General features: G+C 37.4%; 1 protein-coding gene across 9 annotated transcripts in view; it reads left to right on the forward strand.

Moving 5' to 3' along the window:
- The window catches only part of HERC1 (HECT and RLD domain containing E3 ubiquitin protein ligase family member 1), a 143664-nt gene that overhangs the window by 67392 nt on the left and 55560 nt on the right, over positions 1 to 20712 (forward strand). For 7 of the 9 annotated variants that reach the window (XM_023255225.2, XM_023255233.2, XM_023255228.2 and 4 more), the window contains 9 exons: positions 2232 to 2387; positions 4518 to 4624; positions 5154 to 5264; positions 8084 to 8260; positions 12218 to 12457; positions 12823 to 12906; positions 14656 to 15176; positions 16946 to 17721; positions 19732 to 19930. In XM_023255225.2, coding sequence (XP_023110993.2) covers positions 2232 to 2387; positions 4518 to 4624; positions 5154 to 5264; positions 8084 to 8260; positions 12218 to 12457; positions 12823 to 12906; positions 14656 to 15176; positions 16946 to 17721; positions 19732 to 19930 — 2371 coding nt within the window. The remainder of the gene's footprint in view (positions 1 to 2231; positions 2388 to 4517; positions 4625 to 5153; positions 5265 to 8083; positions 8261 to 12217; positions 12458 to 12822; positions 12907 to 14655; positions 15177 to 16945; positions 17722 to 19731; positions 19931 to 20712) is intronic. The other 2 variants (XM_023255231.2, XM_023255227.2) reach the window with 2 other exon arrangements.

A 20712-nucleotide genomic window follows, 5' to 3' on the forward strand; every position in this document is an offset into this window, starting at 1 on the left:
ATTAATACTGGAATACTGTACTAAATGTTCAAATTAAATAAAGTAATATTTAAATAATATTGTGTAGATAGGTGGGTTGGTAGAGGAAATACCTGTGGATACAAAAATGATAAAACATGGTCTCTACCCTTAGAGACCTTCTAAGGTAACCAGAGAGGCAGACATGTCAACAAATAATTACACTATAATACAAGAAGCTCAGAAGAAATAGCTAAATCTCTTAAGTCAGAATCTAGGAGGATATATGAGTCTAATTAAGGACTAGCTTTTGGTTTGAGGGGCTACCCCTGTGTCACATTCCTTCTTCCTGTTTATATAAAGAGTGTGGTACTTTTACAAAGACCATGCCAGACTCACAAGGCATGGTAAAATAAACAAGCTTTTAATGCCTCCTCCTGTTTTTCTGAGATCCAGTGAGGGATACAGGGTGATTAAGGTAATAGTTTCTCACCACTCTATGCTGAGTACTGCACATATGGACAGCAGGGAAGACCTAATAGAGTTACTTCTCAACTTATAGGCCCCTAGGAAAACTGGGCCCTTCCATATCTAGTAAAGAAAGAAGCACTTCTTCCGTAAGTGCATCTCAGCAGGTGTAAGAGCAGATGGGATTCACATCCATTCCCCTCAGGTTGTCCTAGAGAGCGGGCTGTTGCACCATCTCTATTCATGGGGATGGCTGGGAGTGAGACTGATGCAGGTCAACGGTGGCCAGCTATTAAAAACCCCACAGACACTCTAAAATACTTAACTGAAAGTAAGGTGTACCTTTGATTTCAAACTGGTATTGGTACTGAAACACATACCATCTCCAAGTTGTATTAACCATCTTTCTATTTAAGGTCTCCAAACTTAATTTAACTAATTAACTAATTTAGTATGATGTTACAGAGATACTTGCTGGGAGTGAGGATGGGGAGTAGGATAGAGTCCTCGGATCTCTACCAAGAGAGAAGGCTTCATAGAAGAGGTAGCTCTTGAACTGGATTTTGAAGAATGTGTAGGAACAGGGTTGGAGTAGTATGTGGGTATCCAGCTCAGGCTAATAACTTTATATTCTTCAAACTGATATTATAAAAATATTTGCTTATTAGCATTTAAGTAAAGAAGAGGTAGAGGACCATGTAGAGGAATTGTAGCAGAGGAGTACAATTGTCTCTCATTGTCACCAGCGTTCTAATTCTGTCATAGACATGCACACCCATCTCAGCAGAACAGATGTCCTCTAGTTATGACAAGATGTCTGTGAAAGTAGATTGCTGGCCATTTAAGTGTGGTGCCCTTGGTGCAGGGGTCTCCTTCTAAGTGACTCGTCTGTGTATTCCTTAATTTGACATGCCAGGATCTCCCTGAAAGGAATGCTGTGTATAATACTTGCCTCCAAATCATTATGATTTTGTATGTTTTAGTGCCCTGTAGAGATTGATATTCTGGGCAACTGCCTCACTGGCATACTTCTTCCTCTTGGCTCTGAGTAGGATTTGCCAGGCTGAGAGGGTATGAAAGGTGATGGATGATGATAGAACGTGGTGTGTTACAGGAAGAGCAGATAGTTCTTTGGCCTAAAAATGCACAGGGTGGAGGGAAACTATGAGAGGGGCGACAGGAGAGAAGCCGATACTGATACTGGTGGAAAAACCGAGAAGATTGCTTAGAGCAAGTTTATATAAGAGATATACATGGAGTTGGTGCCCAGGCAAACCAGGCACAGCCTTAGAAATGTGTTTCTTTGTAGAATCTGAAAACACAAAGTCTTCTTTAGGGATGTGATTCTTAATTTGATGGGGCTGGGGGAGGTCACAGACGTTTTGAAAATGTGAATCAAGTTGTGAACTCTTTTACTAGTCAAATGTACACACAATTTTCATACAACTTTAGGGGGTTCACAGACCATTTCTCTCAGATTCTACCTCATAGAACTCTAGACTTGGATAGAGAACTGTTGCATTTTAAAATAGCAGTAAAAAAAAAATGCACAAAACCAAGTACACATACTTTGTTCTAGCAACCTCACTATTATTGTACACAGATGTAAAAAATGTTTTTAAGTTTGGCTTTGTTTTCTGACCTTTCCCCATGGTGTTCTTTAAGTTTTAAAAATTCAGCAGCCAACTGACAACTTAGATTTTGAATTAGGTTTGGGCTAACTACAATCTAAATGCAAGTTACTTGGTATGACTTTTTCCTGTTGATTTTTGGTTGTAATGTAAACTTTGCTCTTTACTCTTCAGCTGCTCTTAGGAAACAACATGCAGCAGAACTGCATCTGGGGGATTTTTTAGTTTTTCTTCGCAGAGTTGTATCTTCAAAAGCAATTCAATCAAAAATGGCTTCTCCAAAATGGACAGAGGTGCTTCTAAACATAGCATCTCAGAAGTGTTCTTCAGGTATATGACTTTTGCCTTATTTTAGAGTGTTTTTATACATTACGTGTATTTTATTCAGATAATACCACACTTTAACAACATTGAATATTTGACCTTGATTTCAAGACTTTTGTTTTCTGAGTACTTACTCGGTCAAAAGAAAAGTCCAATTTCAGGAGTAAAATTTGATAGGAATTAATAGAAAGTAGCACCAGGCTAGATTATGGATTTAATCTAAAGAGAACTTGGCTCTATTTGTTTGGATTACCATAATAAAAATAAGCAGAGAACATCCTGTTTAATAATTGGTGCAGATTTTGATGTCACTTGTTGGATTATCAAAATGCAGGTCTGATTGTCCGTTCTCTATAATCATAACATGATTTCTGTTGTCTTGATTGTAACTTCTGATTGTATGCTGTCTATGTGAGCTCTATGTAATAAGCTTAACTCCAGGTTCTTAGTCTAAAAGTCTGGTCAGCCTTCATAGATTACTGTCAGTCCTTTCCTAGTCTTTTTTTTTTTTTTTTTTTAAGTTTATTCATTTATTTTGAGAGAGAGAGCACAAGCGGAGGAGGGGCAGAGAACTGAGAGAGAGAGAGAGAGAGAGAGAGAGAGAGAGAGAGAGAGAGGGGCATGTGGAGCTCAAATTCATGAACCATGAGATCATGACCTGAGCCCAAGTCGGACACTTAAATGACTGAGCCACCTAGGTGCCCCACCCTCCAGTTCTTTTTTTAATTGTGGTAAAATATATATAAAATTTGCAGTGGTGTAAAATATAAAATGTACAGCTTTTAATTATTTAAGTGTATAATTCAGTGACATTCACTATATTCACAGTGTTACTCAACCATTACTACTCTCCATTCTGGAACTTTTTTATCATCCCTAGTCTTTCTTAAATAGGCTAAAACAAATTTAATTTTCCATGGTACATGTTGTTTTATATGTATACGTTGTCAATGTACTTTGCTAGTTTTTCTTAACTCGTATAACTTGTAACAGGCTTTTTTCTCATTTAATAAGGTGAAGCTTATATAATATTAAAGTCTTGGAGCATAAAGAAAAAACCAGATATTCATTTATTTTTAACTGGTTTTGTTGTAGTAGTAGGTATAAAAAAGAGCATCATTATTCTGACTCTGCTTTTGCTTACTTCAGAAAAGTACAAACTGCTTACTCCCCATTAATCCGAACAGTCTCTGTGAGGCAGTCAAGGCGTGGATGGAGAAGCAATGAAAGGATATGATAACCTGAGCTTTAGAGATTAACAGACCTGTTTAAAATTCTCCTTCTGCCTCTGCTGAGCTGTGGTCACATTACTTAACTTCTCTCAGCCTCACTTTCCTCATCAGTAAAACAGGGATGTGATGTAGGATTTATAAAGATCAATAGAGTTAATGTATGTGAAATGCATAGCATAGTACCTGGCACAGGTAGTTATTATAGTGCTGTTCCCTTTTATATACAGAAAAACTGAGACGTAAACATGAATATTCATGTACATTAGTGGGTCTGGGCTGAGTCCAGAATTCTTGTGATAATAGGTTGAAGTGTTGTCCATTCCACCCATAAATGCTTAGGAGCCTCAAATATGTTTATTCAAGAAGTTCATTTACACTTTTAAAAAAATTTCTTAATGTTTATTTTTGAGAGAGAAAGTGACAGTGGGGGAAGGATAGAGAGAAAGGGAGACAGAATCCAAAGCAGGCTCCAGGCTCTGAGCTGTCAGCACAGAGCCTGATGCAGGGCTCCAACTCAAAAAGGTCACAACCTGAGCCAAAGTCAGACGCTTAACCAACTGAGCCCCTAGGTGCCCCATTTACACTTTTTAAAAAAATGTTTATTTTTGAGAAAGAGAGAATGAGAGAGAGAGAGAGAAAGAGAGAGAGACCTAGAGACCTAGAGACCTAGAGACCTAGCACAAGTAGGGGAGGGGCAGAGAATGAGGGAGACACAGAATCCGAAGCAGGTTCCAGGCTCCAAGCTGGAGTACAGAGCCCTACATGGGGTTCGAACTCACGAACCATCAGATCATGACCTGAGTCAAAGTCAGACACTTAACCAACTAAGTCACCCAGGCGCCCCTCAGTTACACTTTGAATTTAAGTCACACTGATAATAAGAAAATGTCTTTTCCCTCCCCAGGTATTCCTCTCGTTGGTAACCTAAGAACAAGGCTCCTTGCACTTCATGTCCTTGAGGCTGTGCTACCAGCTTGTGAATCTGGCGTAGAAGATGATCAAATGGCTCAGGTTTCTATTTTTAAAGCTATTAGAAGATACTTTTCACATCTGTAACATTATTTTTCCAAAATCTAAATTATAGTCTCTTCAGTTGTAAATGTATCATTTATTTAATAGCTAGACTTCTCCTTCTGAAATTGCTTTATTATTTAATTTCCAAGCAAGGAGAAAGAGAAATTAAGTTATGGGTGTGAGGAGTAGGGAGATAGTGAATACTTAAAAGGTCAGAAGGAAAGGAAGATCTGTGGAATTTCTTCCTAGGTTTGGGCCTTTAGAGAGAGAAGTGTGTGAGGTTGTGTCTTCATCAGAGGTCCATGTAGCGAAGAAACATGAGGGTAGTGGGACCCACTTTCTAGTGGATTAACGATCTTTCTAGAAACAAGATATTTAAATTACAGCCAACCACTGAAAGTAGTTGTTGACTTTGGTATGATGAAATTTTACATGTGACTTAGTATTACTTACATGATTTATCTTTTCTAATATTACTTAAAACCACCTTTACAAATTTCATCATTCTTTTTCCTTCAATAAATAGGTTGTTGAACGCCTCTTTTCCCTTCTGTCGGACTGTATGTGGGAGACACCCATTGCTCAGGCCAAACATGCTATTCAGATAAAGGAAAAAGAACAAGAAATAAAGTTACAGGTAAGCGATTCTTCCAAAAAGGTATTTTTAGACCACACAAGTAAATACCCTGTCTCCTGTCTCTGGATCCCTTCTTCTCTGAGGGACTTGGTTCTACCAGTTACTCCATATTCTCTCTGCACTTTCTTCTTCTCCACTGGTTCTTTCTTCTCAGCTTATAAACATCTCTAATTCCCACCCTCCCAAACTCCTTTTTACCAAGAAGCCTCCCGTGTTCCTGTCTTTTCTTTCATTGCTAAGCTTCTCAAAAAAGTAATTTTATACATGTTGGGGCCACTCCTTAGTTCTCATTTTCTCTTCAACTCAATTGTTGATCTTCCATCAGAGCCCCGAAATTAAATGACAAAGGTAAGTGCCAATTGCTAAATATAGGATACACTTTTTTGTCCACATCTTACTCCATCTCTGGAAACTCTAGCCTTCTGTTGTTTTCAAAACTACCTTATTCTACATCGCTAGTCCTCTGCCCATCCTTGGTTCCCTCTAGAGGCATCTCTTCTTTGGTGCCACGTTCTCCTAGCCTCCATCCCAAACACTGCTGGCCCTCAGAGTTCCAGTCTTAGCTTTTCCAACAGCCTCAGTGTATTCGGGACCATTTTCACCTGTATGCAGTGCCTTCCAAACTTAAATGCTAGCCCAGGTGTCTCCCCATCAGATCTTTATACTTTTCTCCCTGTTCCATTTTCTAATTGATGGCACCATCATTCACATAGCATTTCAAACCTGAATTCTTGGGAATTCTGGATTTTCCTGATGTCTCCCGATCCACATAGTCATTGGGCCCCATTGATTTTACTTCCTATATAGCTCTTAAATCCATTCATTTAGCTACCTTAATCTTTCTCTTGGTTTTTTGAGTCCACACTTTTTCTGGTTTTCCTTCTATCTCAGTACAGTGACCTCTTCTCATTCTTTTATATTGGTTCTTCCCTCTTCTGTTTAAGTGTTAGATTATCCCAGGCCTCCCAAGACCCCTTCTTTTTCTCACCATCATCCCCATTCCCTTTCCTTCACCCAACAAAACCTTATTCAGACACATATGCTGTTGCTTCCCAAATTTTTAATTCCAGTTCTAACATTTTCCCTGAATTCTGGGCTACCATATCCATCTTCTACTTGCCTTACCACTTGAATGATAGTCTAGTAGGCATCTCATACTTCATAGCATTTTTAGTCCTATCAGATCCTATTCCTTCCTCAGCTTTCCTATCTTCCTAGTTAGTGACTTGACTAAAAAAAACCTAGGTGTTATCCTCTTTCTGTCACCACTACCCTCCCGCCCCCCATTTTCTCCCTCCATACAATCTCCAAGTCCTATTGTTTCCTTTGTAAAATATAACTTGAATTTGCCCACCTCCTCATTTCTCTGCCATCACCCTGTTCCAAGCCACTATCGTCTCTGACTTGGACTATGCAGTAGTCTCCTAAATGGCCTTTTTGTTTTCATTTTTAATTCCCTATAGTCCTTTCTCTGCATGGGATTTAGAATGATCTTTTAAATTGTAAGTCATAGCATGTTGGTACTGTGCTTAAAACCTTCCATTGGTTTCTCATCATTCTTGGGATAAAATCTAGAACTATTCGTTCTCCCCCCTTTGCTCACTGCACTCAGAACAACTTGCCTTCTTCCTGTTTCTTGAACACACTAAGTTTGTTCCTTCGTTTTTGCTTTGCATGGCTATTCTTTCTACCTAGAGTACTTCCCCCATAGGTTTTTCAGATGTCAAGTTCTTCTTACTATTCAGGTCTCAATTATCACTTCAGAGAGTCCTTTCCTTATCCTCAATCTAGAGTTAATTGTCACATACTCTGTTACATGATTTGCTTTAATTTTGACATAGCACTTATTACCTGATATTTTTTATTTATCTTCTATCTCTACCTTCTAAAATGTAAGTTCTAATATATATATAAAATATAATATATTATAGTTAATAAATATAATATATATCATATTTTTAATTAATATATAATATATAATATGTAACATATATAATATAAGTTCTGTGAGATCAGAGATCTTATCTCTATCTATCTAATATACCTCTGAATATATAGGACCTGGTATAGTAGTAGATACTTAATACTCATTGAATGAATTAATAAGTTCAAGTTCTCAGTATTTTTTACTTGAACTCTTGTGATAATCTTCTGATTGATCTCTCTGCCTTCATCCTATATACACCTGGTAGAACAATGTTTCTAAAGCACAGATCTGATTAGAGATTCTCTATATAAATTTGTGTAGGCACTCCCTGTTATCTGTTAGGTTCAAACTTAAAATGGCATTCAAGACATTCCATTATGTTCTCTTTTCTCTTTCTAGCCTCCTTTTTTGCTGTCTCATCCTCTAGACATTCCACACTGCTTACAATTACCATAGATCACTGAACTCTTTTGTACCTCCATGCCTTGGCACCATGGTTTATATACTGCCTAAATGTCTTCCTCTTCTTTGACCATCTGCTGAATGCCTCATTATTTAGGACTCACCTCAGAAGTCCTCCTCTTTTGAATGCTTTCCTTCTCTTTCCCAAGCATGTTTAGACACTTAAACCTTTTTGTTTCTGCAATACTTGCATGTAACTCTTGTTATTCTCCACAGTACTGGTGGTACTTATTTCTTTGACCCTAATTGGACCGTAAGCTTTATGCATGGACCCCGCTGTATTTATCATTGAGTTTCCTTGCTTACATTGTACCTGGTACATAGTAGATACTTAATAAATATTTGTGAAATAAAACCAAAGAGTCTTAGAATATATATTAACTGAGATCTGAATTATTCCAAAATACTGACCCAGCTTCCTTTTTGGTAGAAGCAGGGAGAGTTAGAGGAAGAAGATGAGAATCTTCCTATACAAGAAGTATCCTTTGATCCAGAGAAAGCTCAGTGTTGTCTAGTGGAGAATGGACAGATTTTAACTCATGGCAGTGGAGGAAAAGGATATGGATTGGCATCAACTGGAGTAACTTCTGGATGCTATCAGTGGAAGGTATGTAGAATTCCAAGTAGTTTTTAGCATTTTGTGTTTTAGTCCTTACCAAAAAATGTTCTTACCAAAAATGTGTATCAAAAACTTTTTAAAAATCATATGTAGGGACGCCTGGCTGGCTCAGTCAGTAGAGCATGCAACTCCTGATCTCAGGGTTGTGAGTTCAAGCCCTATGTTGGGCATGGAGCCTACTTAAAAAAAAAAAAAAAAAAAATCATATGTAAATGTTTTATCATTATGTAAGATGTTAACATAAATGGAAACTGAATGAAGGTATACAGGAACTCTATTATTTTTGTAACTTCTATAATGTCTTCTAAAGTTACCTGAAATTTTTTTTTTAAATGAACAGTTAAAAAATTATGATAATCCCTCTCATGAAGGATCACAGAGATCATACTCAGCCATGAAAATACAATAATGATGTGATGTTTCTGCCTGGGAAAGCCCATTAGAGATTCCATGCCCAAGATTTTTATTGGGTGCTGGTCACCCTCTGACATACACTAAAATTTTAGATTCCCAGAAGGAAAGCAGGTGTTTATGTTAAACTATAACGTTGTACAAAACAGTTTAGGCACAATGAGCTACCCTTCTTGTAAAGTTTTTATCACTGAAGGGAACTGGTTATCATTCTAGTTCCAGATGCCTGCCAAGGACCAACATTGCAAGCAGGCCTTTCTATGCCAGAGATGGCAGTCTCTGCTATATTAATTCGTTTTTGTCACAGTTGACCCCGTTGGCTCTTGGCCATAGTGTCTTTATAGTAAAATTATATAGTGTGTGTGTGTGTGTGTGTGTGTGTGTGTGTGTGTGTGTGTATGCATGTATGTATATATATATATATATATATATATATATGTATGTGTGTGTGTGTGTGTGTAGTATATACTATAAATAATATAGTATATTATTATCAGTAGGGCGCCAGGCAACAGGGTGAGACCAGCCTGTACTATTGACTTCAGTTATGCTTCCTTGGTGGTTTTAGACTTAGCTAGTTAAAAACAAATCTCATTAACCATAAATGTCTGTCATAGAAAGCCATGTGGATTTGTCTTTAAGTTTTTATATTAACTCACTTAGGCATCAGTTCAGCACAGCACACCTCTGGCCAGTCCAGGGCTCAGGTAGTGTCATGATAGGGTGTATACACAAGAAATACAATTCTAGAAGGCATACATGCTATCCCTGGAAACAAAGAGTTTATAATTGTTAGGATACCCCTAATCAGGTTAAGCAGAACATGTTAACAGGGCCCCAATGTGACATTCCACCAGAGGGCCCCCCACTCTCTATTCCCAGTGCAGTTTGAATAATCTAGAGTCAGTGGGACTCAGATACTGCCTAAAGGCAGTCATTTAAATGGTTTTGTTTTTCTCTGACTTCACTTTATCTGCCTGAAGAGCATGACATCTAGAGGTGTGCTGGAAATGTGCAGGTGCTGGGGCCAGCCACCCCCTGTTTCTTATAGCCTGTCATTTGTAATGGGAGGCTCAGCAGTCAGGTTGAATATGAAGTACTCACAGTAGCCTTCAAGACAATATGGATTTTTTTCCCCTCTAAAGAGAAGCAGTTCTCAAAAACAAAGATCGTTAATGCCTTCCCCACTCCTCCACACTTCCCAAGGGTCTGGGTTTTTGTTTTTTTTTCCCCCCTTATTCTAAAATCAGTATGTCTCATTTAGTAATTATAACTTCAGATTTTTTCCATCATTTTTTTTGTCTTCATTTAGACCTTTTTTCCAGAAGGGTTGGGTGCAAGGACAAAAGAATTTTCACACAAAAACATTTTCATACAACTTAACCAGAAGAGTTAGTTGGGAGATTGGTCAGGACAAAAGCCCAGTTAAAAAATTTTTTTATTTCAAAATAGAAAGTTTAAAAACCTCCTCTTTTATCCTGATCATTTATCTAGTTAGCAGCCTAGAAAGATAAATCTCTTTCTGCGAGAGCTTCTTTTAATAAAAGGCCTTACTAAAATAAGTGTATCAGAAGAAAGATGTGACATGTAGTCAAGCTATCAGTCTGTTGTTGCAAACTGCAACTAATCCAAAAACCTGAGCATAAGTCAGCAGCAGTGGGATGTCCCCAAGAAGAGGTTGACAGTCCAGTTAATTAAGAGTGGATGGCAGGGTTATACTCCCTGGGGTATGCCTTCCTCCAACTTTCTATTTTGAGCAGGAATTGCAAGTTAGGAGTATAATCATTTTCTTTGTCAGAAATATGGAGCCAATTAGTTCAAATTTAGATGGTTCCATAAAAGAAAAAGCCCTTACCCAGGGGTATCTGCAAGTGATCTGGACAGTCCAGCAGAATCGATGATATTTTCATAGTTTTTGGCCCCACAGAGGAGTCCTAAATCCACAATAGTCCCAGAATTTAGGTTTTGTTCATTGGGCCAGTTTCTGCTTTTAAGTTGAGCATAGCTCATGTTAGGTTGAAACAGCCCAAGGCAGATAATTTCAGGTTTTAGATTAGAGTCAGGTCCAGGTAATTAGGATCTATAAATTCAGGATTCTAAAAAGCTAAGCAACTTTTTTGGCAGCAATGAAGCATAGATGCTTGTAAGACCAAACTGCTGTGTTTTAAGTCAAAGTGACAAGTAATACTTTTGTAGGTGGTTTTGTTTGTTTGTTTTGTTTTTGTTTTTTTGCCTTGTCAGTCTTTAGAGTCCAAATTTCGCCAGTCAAAATTTAGGTTGGAAAATCATTAGCCTCTAAGAGTCAGATATCAGATTTTACAAGAACTCAATGGCAAGTAAAACTGCTTTTTAAAACTCTGAAAGTGTATCTGTGTATCTCTCTCTGGAGATTACCACTCTTTTTATTTGGTCTCTCTTTTTCCAGAGGCAAAAATCATCAGTTATGGAAACTTATTTTTGTCTCCAGTACTCAAAAGAGTTTAAATTTACCCACTGGTGGCAGAAAACATGGAAGTTGGATCTCCCTAACAATTTTTCTTTTGCAGCTTTCACTGATCAGGATGATCCCTTAGGATTTATTAATTTTACATCAATTTTTATCATACATCCAGGTGCAGTAGCCACAGAACACTTGCAAATGCTTTTTTTAAAAATTTACTTTTACCCTCAGATTTCAGGTTTACTCAAAGCCCTAGCAGTAACTTTAGGGTAATTCATTGGGTCAGGACCACTGCTACAGCAGTGGAAGCATCTAGGCTAAAGAAAATATCTAGAGAGGTGTTTGTATTTTCATTTCTTTTTTCTTTTTTGTTTATTTAAAGCTTTGCTCCAGCTTTGGGAACTGATTGATCTTTTTTCCTCTTGGAGGAAAAAGCAACACAAACTTCTAATATTTTTGATCTACCCAGAACTCTCCTTCAGGGAAATTTGAACTCTTCCCCCTCCTGCCCAGAGGAGAGGCAACTGCAAGTTAATTTTTATTATTGGCCCATCCAAAGCCTTTTTATAAGGATGTTTGGGCCCCTTTCTCTTCCCGCCTACAAGAGAGCACACTACAAACTTTATCCTCTTTTTGACTCACTTTAGCTAACAGGGCCTAAAGCAGTCACTGGAGTCAGTGAACTAACTCTCCTATGGTTGGATCTATTACTTTTGAATTCCATAGGTAACTTTTATCTCTCTCAACAGATAGCAGTTTACCTGCTGTTTCATAACACCTGTAACTCTGTAGCCCACCAGGCACCAGAGCACCATCTTTTCCCACTTGTCTCTCTCTATTTTCTCCAAATAATACTGTAACTATGTTTTAATGAGTTAGAATTGTTCTAGTCTAGTGAATTTTCATTTATTTTATAAAATGATGAAATTGTTTCATTTATATGTTATTTTCACTTGGGCTGAAAATGAACTTACCGTATTCCCATAAATGCATCAATGTTACTTGTGAGCATATTCCCCAGTATTGGTTTATACAGTTAATTATACATAAACAAGTTTTTTGGATATTAGTGAACGTTACCATTTTCATTTTAGTTTTACATTGTGAAGGAAAACAGAGGTAATGAAGGCACGTGTGTTGGAGTTTCTCGCTGGCCAGTACATGACTTTAACCACCGTACTACCTCCGATATGTGGCTGTACCGGGCCTACAGTGGTAACCTCTATCACAATGGAGAACAGACTCTGACGTTGTCCAGTTTTACTCAAGGAGATTTCATTACCTGTGTGTTAGACATGGAAGCCAGAACCATTTCCTTTGGGAAAAATGGAGAGGTACTGAAACTCATTGACAAGCATTGCATGTTTTCTTTTTTATTTACACTCAACTCAGTTATTTAAGTGCTGATTACTCAATTAATACGTTATCCACCCTTTGCTTTTTCTCTAATACCTTTTGGTTCTTTTAGTATTTACCAGGACCACAGAAACAACAGAAAGATAGTAAATTCCCAGTAAGATTTTTGAAGCAGATGAACAAATCAGGATCATTAGTTATATGTGGAATTTTCTTGGTTAGCAGGGTTGAGATTTGATCTTATAAATTGTGTTCTGTCTCATAAGAGCTTTGAGTCTTAATGTAATTAGATATTCCATATTTTTTTAAAAAATGTGTTTTTGTCTCCTCTGCCACACTATAGGAACCCAAATTGGCTTTTGAAGATGTGGACGCAGCAGAGTTATACCCGTGTGTAATGTTCTATAGTAGCAACCCAGGGGAGAAGGTAATGAAACTTCAAACATTTATACTTAAGTGTGAAGGATATTTGTCTTCTTTTAAATTAATATTTGTTAGGATCAGATAGAGTTTATAAATGGAATAAACTATTTCTACCATTAAAAGTACCTGTTCAGGTAATGTATTCTCCTAGAAAGTTAGATTACTTTTAGAAATTGCCTTTCCTCTTCATTAAGGCACTATTTGATATTCTGGCAATTTGAATGTAATGAGTCAACTTTCAATTATAGGAATCATAGGCGATAGTTTAGGAGTAATCTGGTTCATTGGCAGTTGTTCATTCGAGAAAGAGATCTAGAAATAATCTTAAATGTAACCAGATACCCTTAGCTGAATAATGGCAGATCCAGTTGTGATATGGAACCTGAGGTTCATTCAGCTGAGGGGGTTCTGACACCTTATAGATGGTATTAATTTGAACCCCAAACCTTCAGGAGGACAGTATTAAAGGGCTATACTCTCGCTAAAAACTTTTTTTTTCTTCATCTAAAAGCCAAGAAGAGACAAACGTCTTTGTGGTCTCCCTGTTGCTTTCTTTTCTACCACATCCTTTCACTTGAGGATGAAGTGTGGCCTAGCTCTCGTCTCCAGAATTTCTAGTTCTTTTGTAGTAGAAAGTTTTCACACTGTCATATATCTATAATGGAAGTGCTGAACTTGATCAGTCCTACCTATGAAAGTTACCTTTTATTCTGTGCTTTTAAATGTGTTTTTAAAATTTTCAAGGTCATGTAATTTTAAGCTAGCATTTTATAAGTGAAGGGAGCTGCCTCCTGAGTAGGTAGTCAGCAAAACTGGGGATGAAGTTCAGAGACAGCCCAGTACCTGCAGTCATCCCTTTCCTTGATGATATTCTTGCAGCCCAAAATAGTCTCTGCTATCACCTGGTTAGAGTGATGGCCTATTGCTCCCCAACATCTATGAACCTTGAAGGAATTAATTCACCTGTACACTGTGTCGCAATCAATTTATTCTGTCCAGAAGCCTTTTCTGATAAGTTTCACAGTCTCTGATGAAAACAATATTAATGGTAGTTAACCTCTTTTTGAACATTTACTATGTATCTGGCACTGTAGTAATAAGCAGTTTAAGTACATCGTCTCAATCTTTAACCATAAGAGACAGTTACCATTATTAGTGCAATTTTTTTTCAGATGAAAAAACTGAGGTTTAGTGAGATTAAATAATTTCCTAAGATTGTGCAGAATTAAGATCTGGATCCAAATCTTGCTCTTCTTTTAATTTAACCTCAGTGTCTTATTTGAAATGTGTGTAGGTTGTGAATATCCCAGTTATCTAGACTTAACAATTTTATCTTTGTAACCATTGAACAGTGTAAGATGCTCTGAGGACTTGTCTTGAGGATAAGAATGACTAGATTCTCAAGGCTTTTTTGTTGTGGGGGGGGGGGGCAGGGTAGGGAGTAAATTGAGCCAGTCACATACACCTTAGTCTATATCCACCTTTTGGGTGGCTGCAACAGCTCTAATACTCACAGGCTGCAGGAGGAAGTTTAAATAATGGGGCACCTTGTTTCAGAGGACCATACTGCTCCTAACTTTAGTAAATTTGTAATATTTTCTCACTCTACCAGCATCCAGTGGTATAAATACGCATATATATTAGGAGACCAAACACTAGTTCAACATGGGATTACATGTACTAGAATGTATAGTGACTAATGGTTTATAAGAACTATTAATCACACATTTGCCGCCTTCTTTTTTTCTTATAGGTGAAAATTTGTGATATGCAAATGCGTGGGACACCACGAGACTTACTTCCAGGAGACCCTATTTGTAGTCCAGTAGCAGCAGTGCTGGCGGAGGCCACTATTCAGCTTATCCGTATCCTTCACCGAACAGACCGTTGGACTTACTGCATTAACAAAAAAATGATGGAAAGGCTGCATAAAATTAAGATATGTATTAAAGAGTCAGGTCAGAAGCTAAAGAAAAGCCGCTCGGTTCAAAGCCGAGAGGAAAATGAAATGAGAGAGGAGAAGGAAAGCAAAGAGGAAGAGAAAGGTAAACATAATAGACATGGCCTTGCTGACCTCTCAGAGCCGCAGCTGAGGACCCTTTGCATAGAGGTGTGGCCTGTGCTGGCAGTGATAGGAGGAGTTGATGCTGGTCTTAGAGTTGGAGGTCGGTGTGTTCACAAGCAAACTGGGCGCCATGCCACGCTGCTGGGAGTGGTCAAAGAGGGCAGCACGTCTGCTAAGGTCCAATGGGATGAAGCAGAAATTACCATCAGGTATGATCTGTTGAGTTACACTTTTAGCAAACGAGTATTTAATGGTGAAATGGGCCATTGCCTATGGACAGTGAGTAACTGTGTTTTAGGTGAGCCAGTTTTTAAAATAAGTTTTTTTCATACAGTTGGGTATGAGTAATTTGATTTCATAAAGGAATATATCTCAAACCCATGTTCCCTGGAATACTAGTAGTTAATAAAATATATGGTGTTTTGTTTTGTTTTGTTTATTTTGTTTTGTGGAGAAATGGTAAGCTCACTAATTTAGGTTTAACTGGGATCCGTCTTTATTTTTCATTTGGCTACTTGCTTTTTGATCATTTCCATTACATACCGGGATAGAAAAAAGCAGCCAGCAGATTTGTCAGTTACATTTTGTGTAGGTGGGCTTTGAGTGTAGGCAGAAACATTTGAGTGACTAAAATTAAGTTTGGGATTAACTGTGATATAAGTACTCTTAATTTTTTTTTTTTTTTTAAGCACATACTTCTGTCCCTTCAGTGTGCAATATTTTGGATAGATATGGAAATTACGTTTATTTAACACAAATGATATACTTAAACGCATTTAGACATGTTTGCAGTCAGATAGGATTTGTGAGAAAAAGAAACTTCGTACGTTTCAAAGGAAATACGTCATGTATCTTCTTTGAAAATGTGGATTTATTAATTATAATATGTAACTGTTCATTATATTGCCTAAAGTGATTGCTTAATAGTGTTAATATGACATGGGACAATAGATTCATAAGATTCATAAGATTTCTTTGGAGGCAGTGCTGTTTTAGAATGTAACAATAGCTATAGATTCTCTCAGCTGAAAATAACACATGTGTAACCTTTATACACAATTTTAGGAGTTAATGGACCCTACTTTACCCCATTCCACCAAGCTAAGAAACCAATGAAAATTTTACAGTGTTACATGAAAGTATTTACCTTTTTTATTCTTTGCCTTGTTTCAGAAAGGATTTATGATTCCTTATTAAAATGTAAATGTAACATAGCAGAATAATCAAAACAAATAAGGAAATAAGACAAAGGGAAAATAAAGATTAAGGTTAAGCTAAAATTAAGATTTAGGTTAATATAAAAAATTTATGCCACCAAACTTTAGATGCTTGCTAAAGCTGTTACATTTTTTGTGTACTTACATTTTTAAACTTCAGTAAATTTTTGCCAAATATCAGGAAGCGTGTGATCCTATTTTTGCTTAAACTACAAATTAGAGGCATTAATTGAAGACTACAAAGTTATGTTTTAAATGGAAATAAAGTCTTCTCTGAAATAGGTTATAGTCATTACGCACATAATAAGTAAAATTTATTATACAAACTTTCCACATAGCTTATATCAGGGATAGACAGACTACATCTGGCCCACCTCTTATGTTTGTAAATAATGTTACACAGCCACACACATTCATTTAGGTATTCAGTGACTGCTTTCATACTATGATGGCAGGGTTGAAAGCTGTATTTACTATTTGGCTCTCTTACAGAAATTTTGCTAATTCCTGGCTTGCATTGTAGTAACAATATTCTGATTTGAAAGTACATGCACATCTCATTGCTTTTGCATTTAGCATCACATCTCCCCATTTTCTCATAATAGATTTATTTTTCTCTTTGTAATGATTTCTCTAGTTTGTGTAAATTATGCTTTGTACTGTGTACATGATACATCTTATTTGTTTACATTATTTTCTGTACCTTCCTCCCGTCTATCCCTCACTTGCTTCTTCCTGTGTCATTCTGATCTTTATTAAAGCTTCCCAACTTTTTGGTCGCCTAGTGATACTCCATTGTATAATCTGGAGCCCTGTGAACCATTGCCTTTTGATGTGGCGCGATTCCGAGGCCTGACGGCTTCTGTGTTGCTGGACCTCACATATCTGACTGGTATTCATGAAGACATGGGCAAACAGAGCACCAAGCGACATGAAAAGAAACACCGACATGAGTCTGAGGAGAAAGGAGATGTTGAGCAGAAAACCGAGAGTGAATCTGCTTTAGATACACGAACAGGCTTAACATCCGATGATGTCAAAAATCAGGGTACCACAGCCTCCAAATCCGAAAACGAAATAGCTTCATTTTCTTTAGACCCAACACTGCCAAGTGTGGAATCCCAACATCAGATAACAGAAGGAAAAAGAAAAAATCACGAACACATATCCAAAAACCATGACATAGCCCAATCAGAAATCAGAGCAGTCCAACTGTCCTATCTCTACCTCGGTGCTATGAAATCACTTAGTGCTCTTCTTGGCTGTAGTAAATATGCTGAGCTGTTGCTGATACCAAAAGTTCTGGCTGAAAATGGCCATAACTCAGACTGTGCAAGCTCTCCAGTTGTTCATGAAGATGTAGAGATGCGAGCAGCCTTGCAGTTCCTGATGCGACACATGGTGAAGCGAGCTGTCATGCGGTCGCCCATAAAGAGAGCGTTGGGATTAGCTGATCTGGAACGAGCTCAAGCCATGATCTACAAATTGGTGGTCCATGGGCTCCTGGAAGACCAGTTTGGGGGCAAAATTAAGCAAGGTATGTTATCTGCTTTTTCTTTTCCTTATGTGTTGTTGAAATTATTCATGTCAGATGTGATATATTCCATAAGTTATTCATCAAAAATTTTTTTGGCCACAGCAGTTTTCACATTGTTTTTCCTTTGCAAGGTAAACAGGTTTTTTTGTTTGTTTCTTTTATATTAATAATTACCTGTTTACCTATAATTTTCTATTTAAAACGTATACAAGCACAGAACTTAATAATTATTACTACGTTTTGTAAAACTTAACTCATGCCACAAAAGGTACTCAATAATTTATTGATCTCATTCAAAACATATATAGTATATATACTGATATCTTCTCAGAGACATTTAAAGTATTACTTTTATAGATTCTGTATTGTAGGGAAAAAAAGCCCTTATTTTATCTTTATCTTCACCTTTTGGAATATGAATTCTGAGATAAAAATGAAGTTTATTCAGTAAATATTTACTGAGTCCCTGTTATATGCCAGGTACTCTTCTTGGTTCTTGAAAAGTCAGCAGTGAACAGAGTCCCTTGCCTTCATGGAACTTCTTTTCCTTTTTTCTTTTTTCCCTTCTTCTTCCTCCTACCTTCCCTTTTTCCTCACTCCCTTTCTTCCTTTCATAGATTAAATGGTAGATAGGCAGAAGGAAGTACATGTTGCATATAAATAGTATTAAGATCATGATTATGTAGGTATGTGGCCATTTAGCAACCCCAATAGAATTAGCTGTCTTTGTGGTAACTGCTATCTTGATATTCTCTTTATTTGTAAGCTCCCTCACCAGATAAGAAAAAAAATTATAAATACTTTGTAAGCTCTTAGACATTTTAATTAATTTTTTAGTTCTTGGGAGTAGTTTATTTTGTGAGACATTGTCCTTTTTAGAGCATGGGGTTTCTATCTAGATTTGTATTATATTTACATGTATTACTTGTATTTACATGTCTTCATCTTTGCCTATGTAAAGTCTAAAGATAGGCACATCAAAATCAAAGTGCTAAGAAAATACAGTTTTTTTAAAAATTTATTGTTTTTTTTTACTTGAGAGCAAGAGAGAGCACATAGGGATAGAGAGAGAGAGAAACTCAGGCAGGCTCCATACTCAGTGCAGAGCCTGATGTGGGGCTCGATCCCACAACTCTGTGATTGTGACCTGAGCTGAAATCAAGAGTCGAACACTCAACTGACTTTGCCACCCAGATGCCCAGGAAACACAGCCGTTTTTTTAGTTTGTTTGTTTAGAGAGAGAGAGACAGACAGACAGACAGACAGAGAGAGAAAGTCGGGGAGGGGCGGGGAGAGAGAATCCCAAGCAGGCTCTGTGCTGGCAGGATGGAGCCTGATTGCAGGGCTCAATTCCCTGAACTGTGAGATCCTGTCCTGAGCCGAAATCAAGAGTGGATACTTTAACTGAGCCACTCAGGTGCAACCAGGAAATAGAATTTTAATGATTAGATAACCTTTAGAGAACCTCTAGTCAAATCATAAAAACAAAAGTGAGACTATTTTTGTTTTTATTTTTATTTTTTTTAAGTTTGTTTTGAGAGAGCACGTACGTGCAAGCCGGGGAGGGGCACAGAGAGAGAGAGAGAGAGAGAGAGAGAGAGAGAGAGAGAGAGAGAGAGGAAATCCCAAGCAAGCTCTGAGCAATGAGCACAGAGCCCAATGCATGTCTTGATCTCAGGAATTGTGAGATCGTGACTTGAGCAGAAATCAGGAGGTGGTCTCTTGACTGACTGAGCCACCCAGGTGACTTCTTTTTTGTTTTTAAGAGAACCTTCTTCTCTAAAAAAGAAAATTTATTACAAAAGTGTATTTATTAGTAGAGTCTGTAGTAAGGCTCTACAGTAGTGAATACAGGGTATATATATGCAAGAACATTAAAAAAATATGTCATAGAAATTGGCACTTGGGAAATATATTTAGAAACTTTTCATATTGTAAGTTTTTCATTTATATGTCACTTGTGATAAAACAAATCCTTACTACTTTCTTAATATTTACCTTGGTTTATAGAGATTGATCAACAAGCTGAAGAAAGTGACCAAGCGCAGCAGGCACAAACACCAGTTACCACTAGCCCATCAGCCTCGAGCACAACTTCCTTTATGAGCAGCTCGCTGGAAGACACCACGACTGCCACCACTCCAGTCACTGACACAGAAACAGTACCTGCATCTGAATCCCCAGGAGTGATGCCACTTAGTCTTCTCAGGTAGGGAAGTTGACCTTTAACATCTGCCGTATTGATGCCTATGATTCTGAACACGTGATTGTTCTGTCAGTGAAGAATGTGCCCAACTAAAGGCATTCTAGAGCTAGGAGGAACCTAAGAGATCATAAAGTCAAACCCATTTTGCTAAAGTTGGGAATGCCCCTCAGAAGTTAAATAACTTGCACAAGTCTCATAGCCAGTCGAGGGGTGGTCTGGATTTATCACCCATGCCGCCGACAATCTCCTTATAATGATCTTTTCTTTTCTTTCAGCTAGGCTTTTGGATATTTTTTTCCCCAAAAAGTAAACGCTTGTATTGAATATTAGAGCCTCAAGATGGAGGTCACTTCCATGAAAATAATTTTCTCTAGTTATTTCCCTTTTAAGCATAATTTCTTAATTATACTTTCATTCTTACTGTAAGATCAAACAAGTCTACTTTTCAAATGAAAGAGCCTGTCTTACAATAGATACTTCTTCAGCCAACCCTATTTTAGTAGGTTTGTAAATTCCAAATAATGTGTGAGTTTTCTTTTTGTTTCACTTTACCAGTTATATACACAAAATGAAAACTTCTAAGAGAAAATCATTAGGGAGTGACTATTTTGTGAGCTCCCTTAAGTAGGGCCTAAGTGAAATAAAGAGCAGTAGAATGGTTGGTCTCCCTTTTTCTTCTTTCTTTCCCCCCTTCCCATAATTGACAGGTTATTATCATTCCCATTGTGTAGACTGACATCTTAGAGAGTAGGAGAGGGGCTATTACTGTAATGCTTTTCAATTTT

Source organism: Felis catus, chromosome B3 (genome assembly GCF_018350175.1).
Source record: "Felis catus isolate Fca126 chromosome B3, F.catus_Fca126_mat1.0, whole genome shotgun sequence".
Taxonomy (NCBI): Eukaryota; Metazoa; Chordata; class Mammalia; order Carnivora; family Felidae; genus Felis; species Felis catus.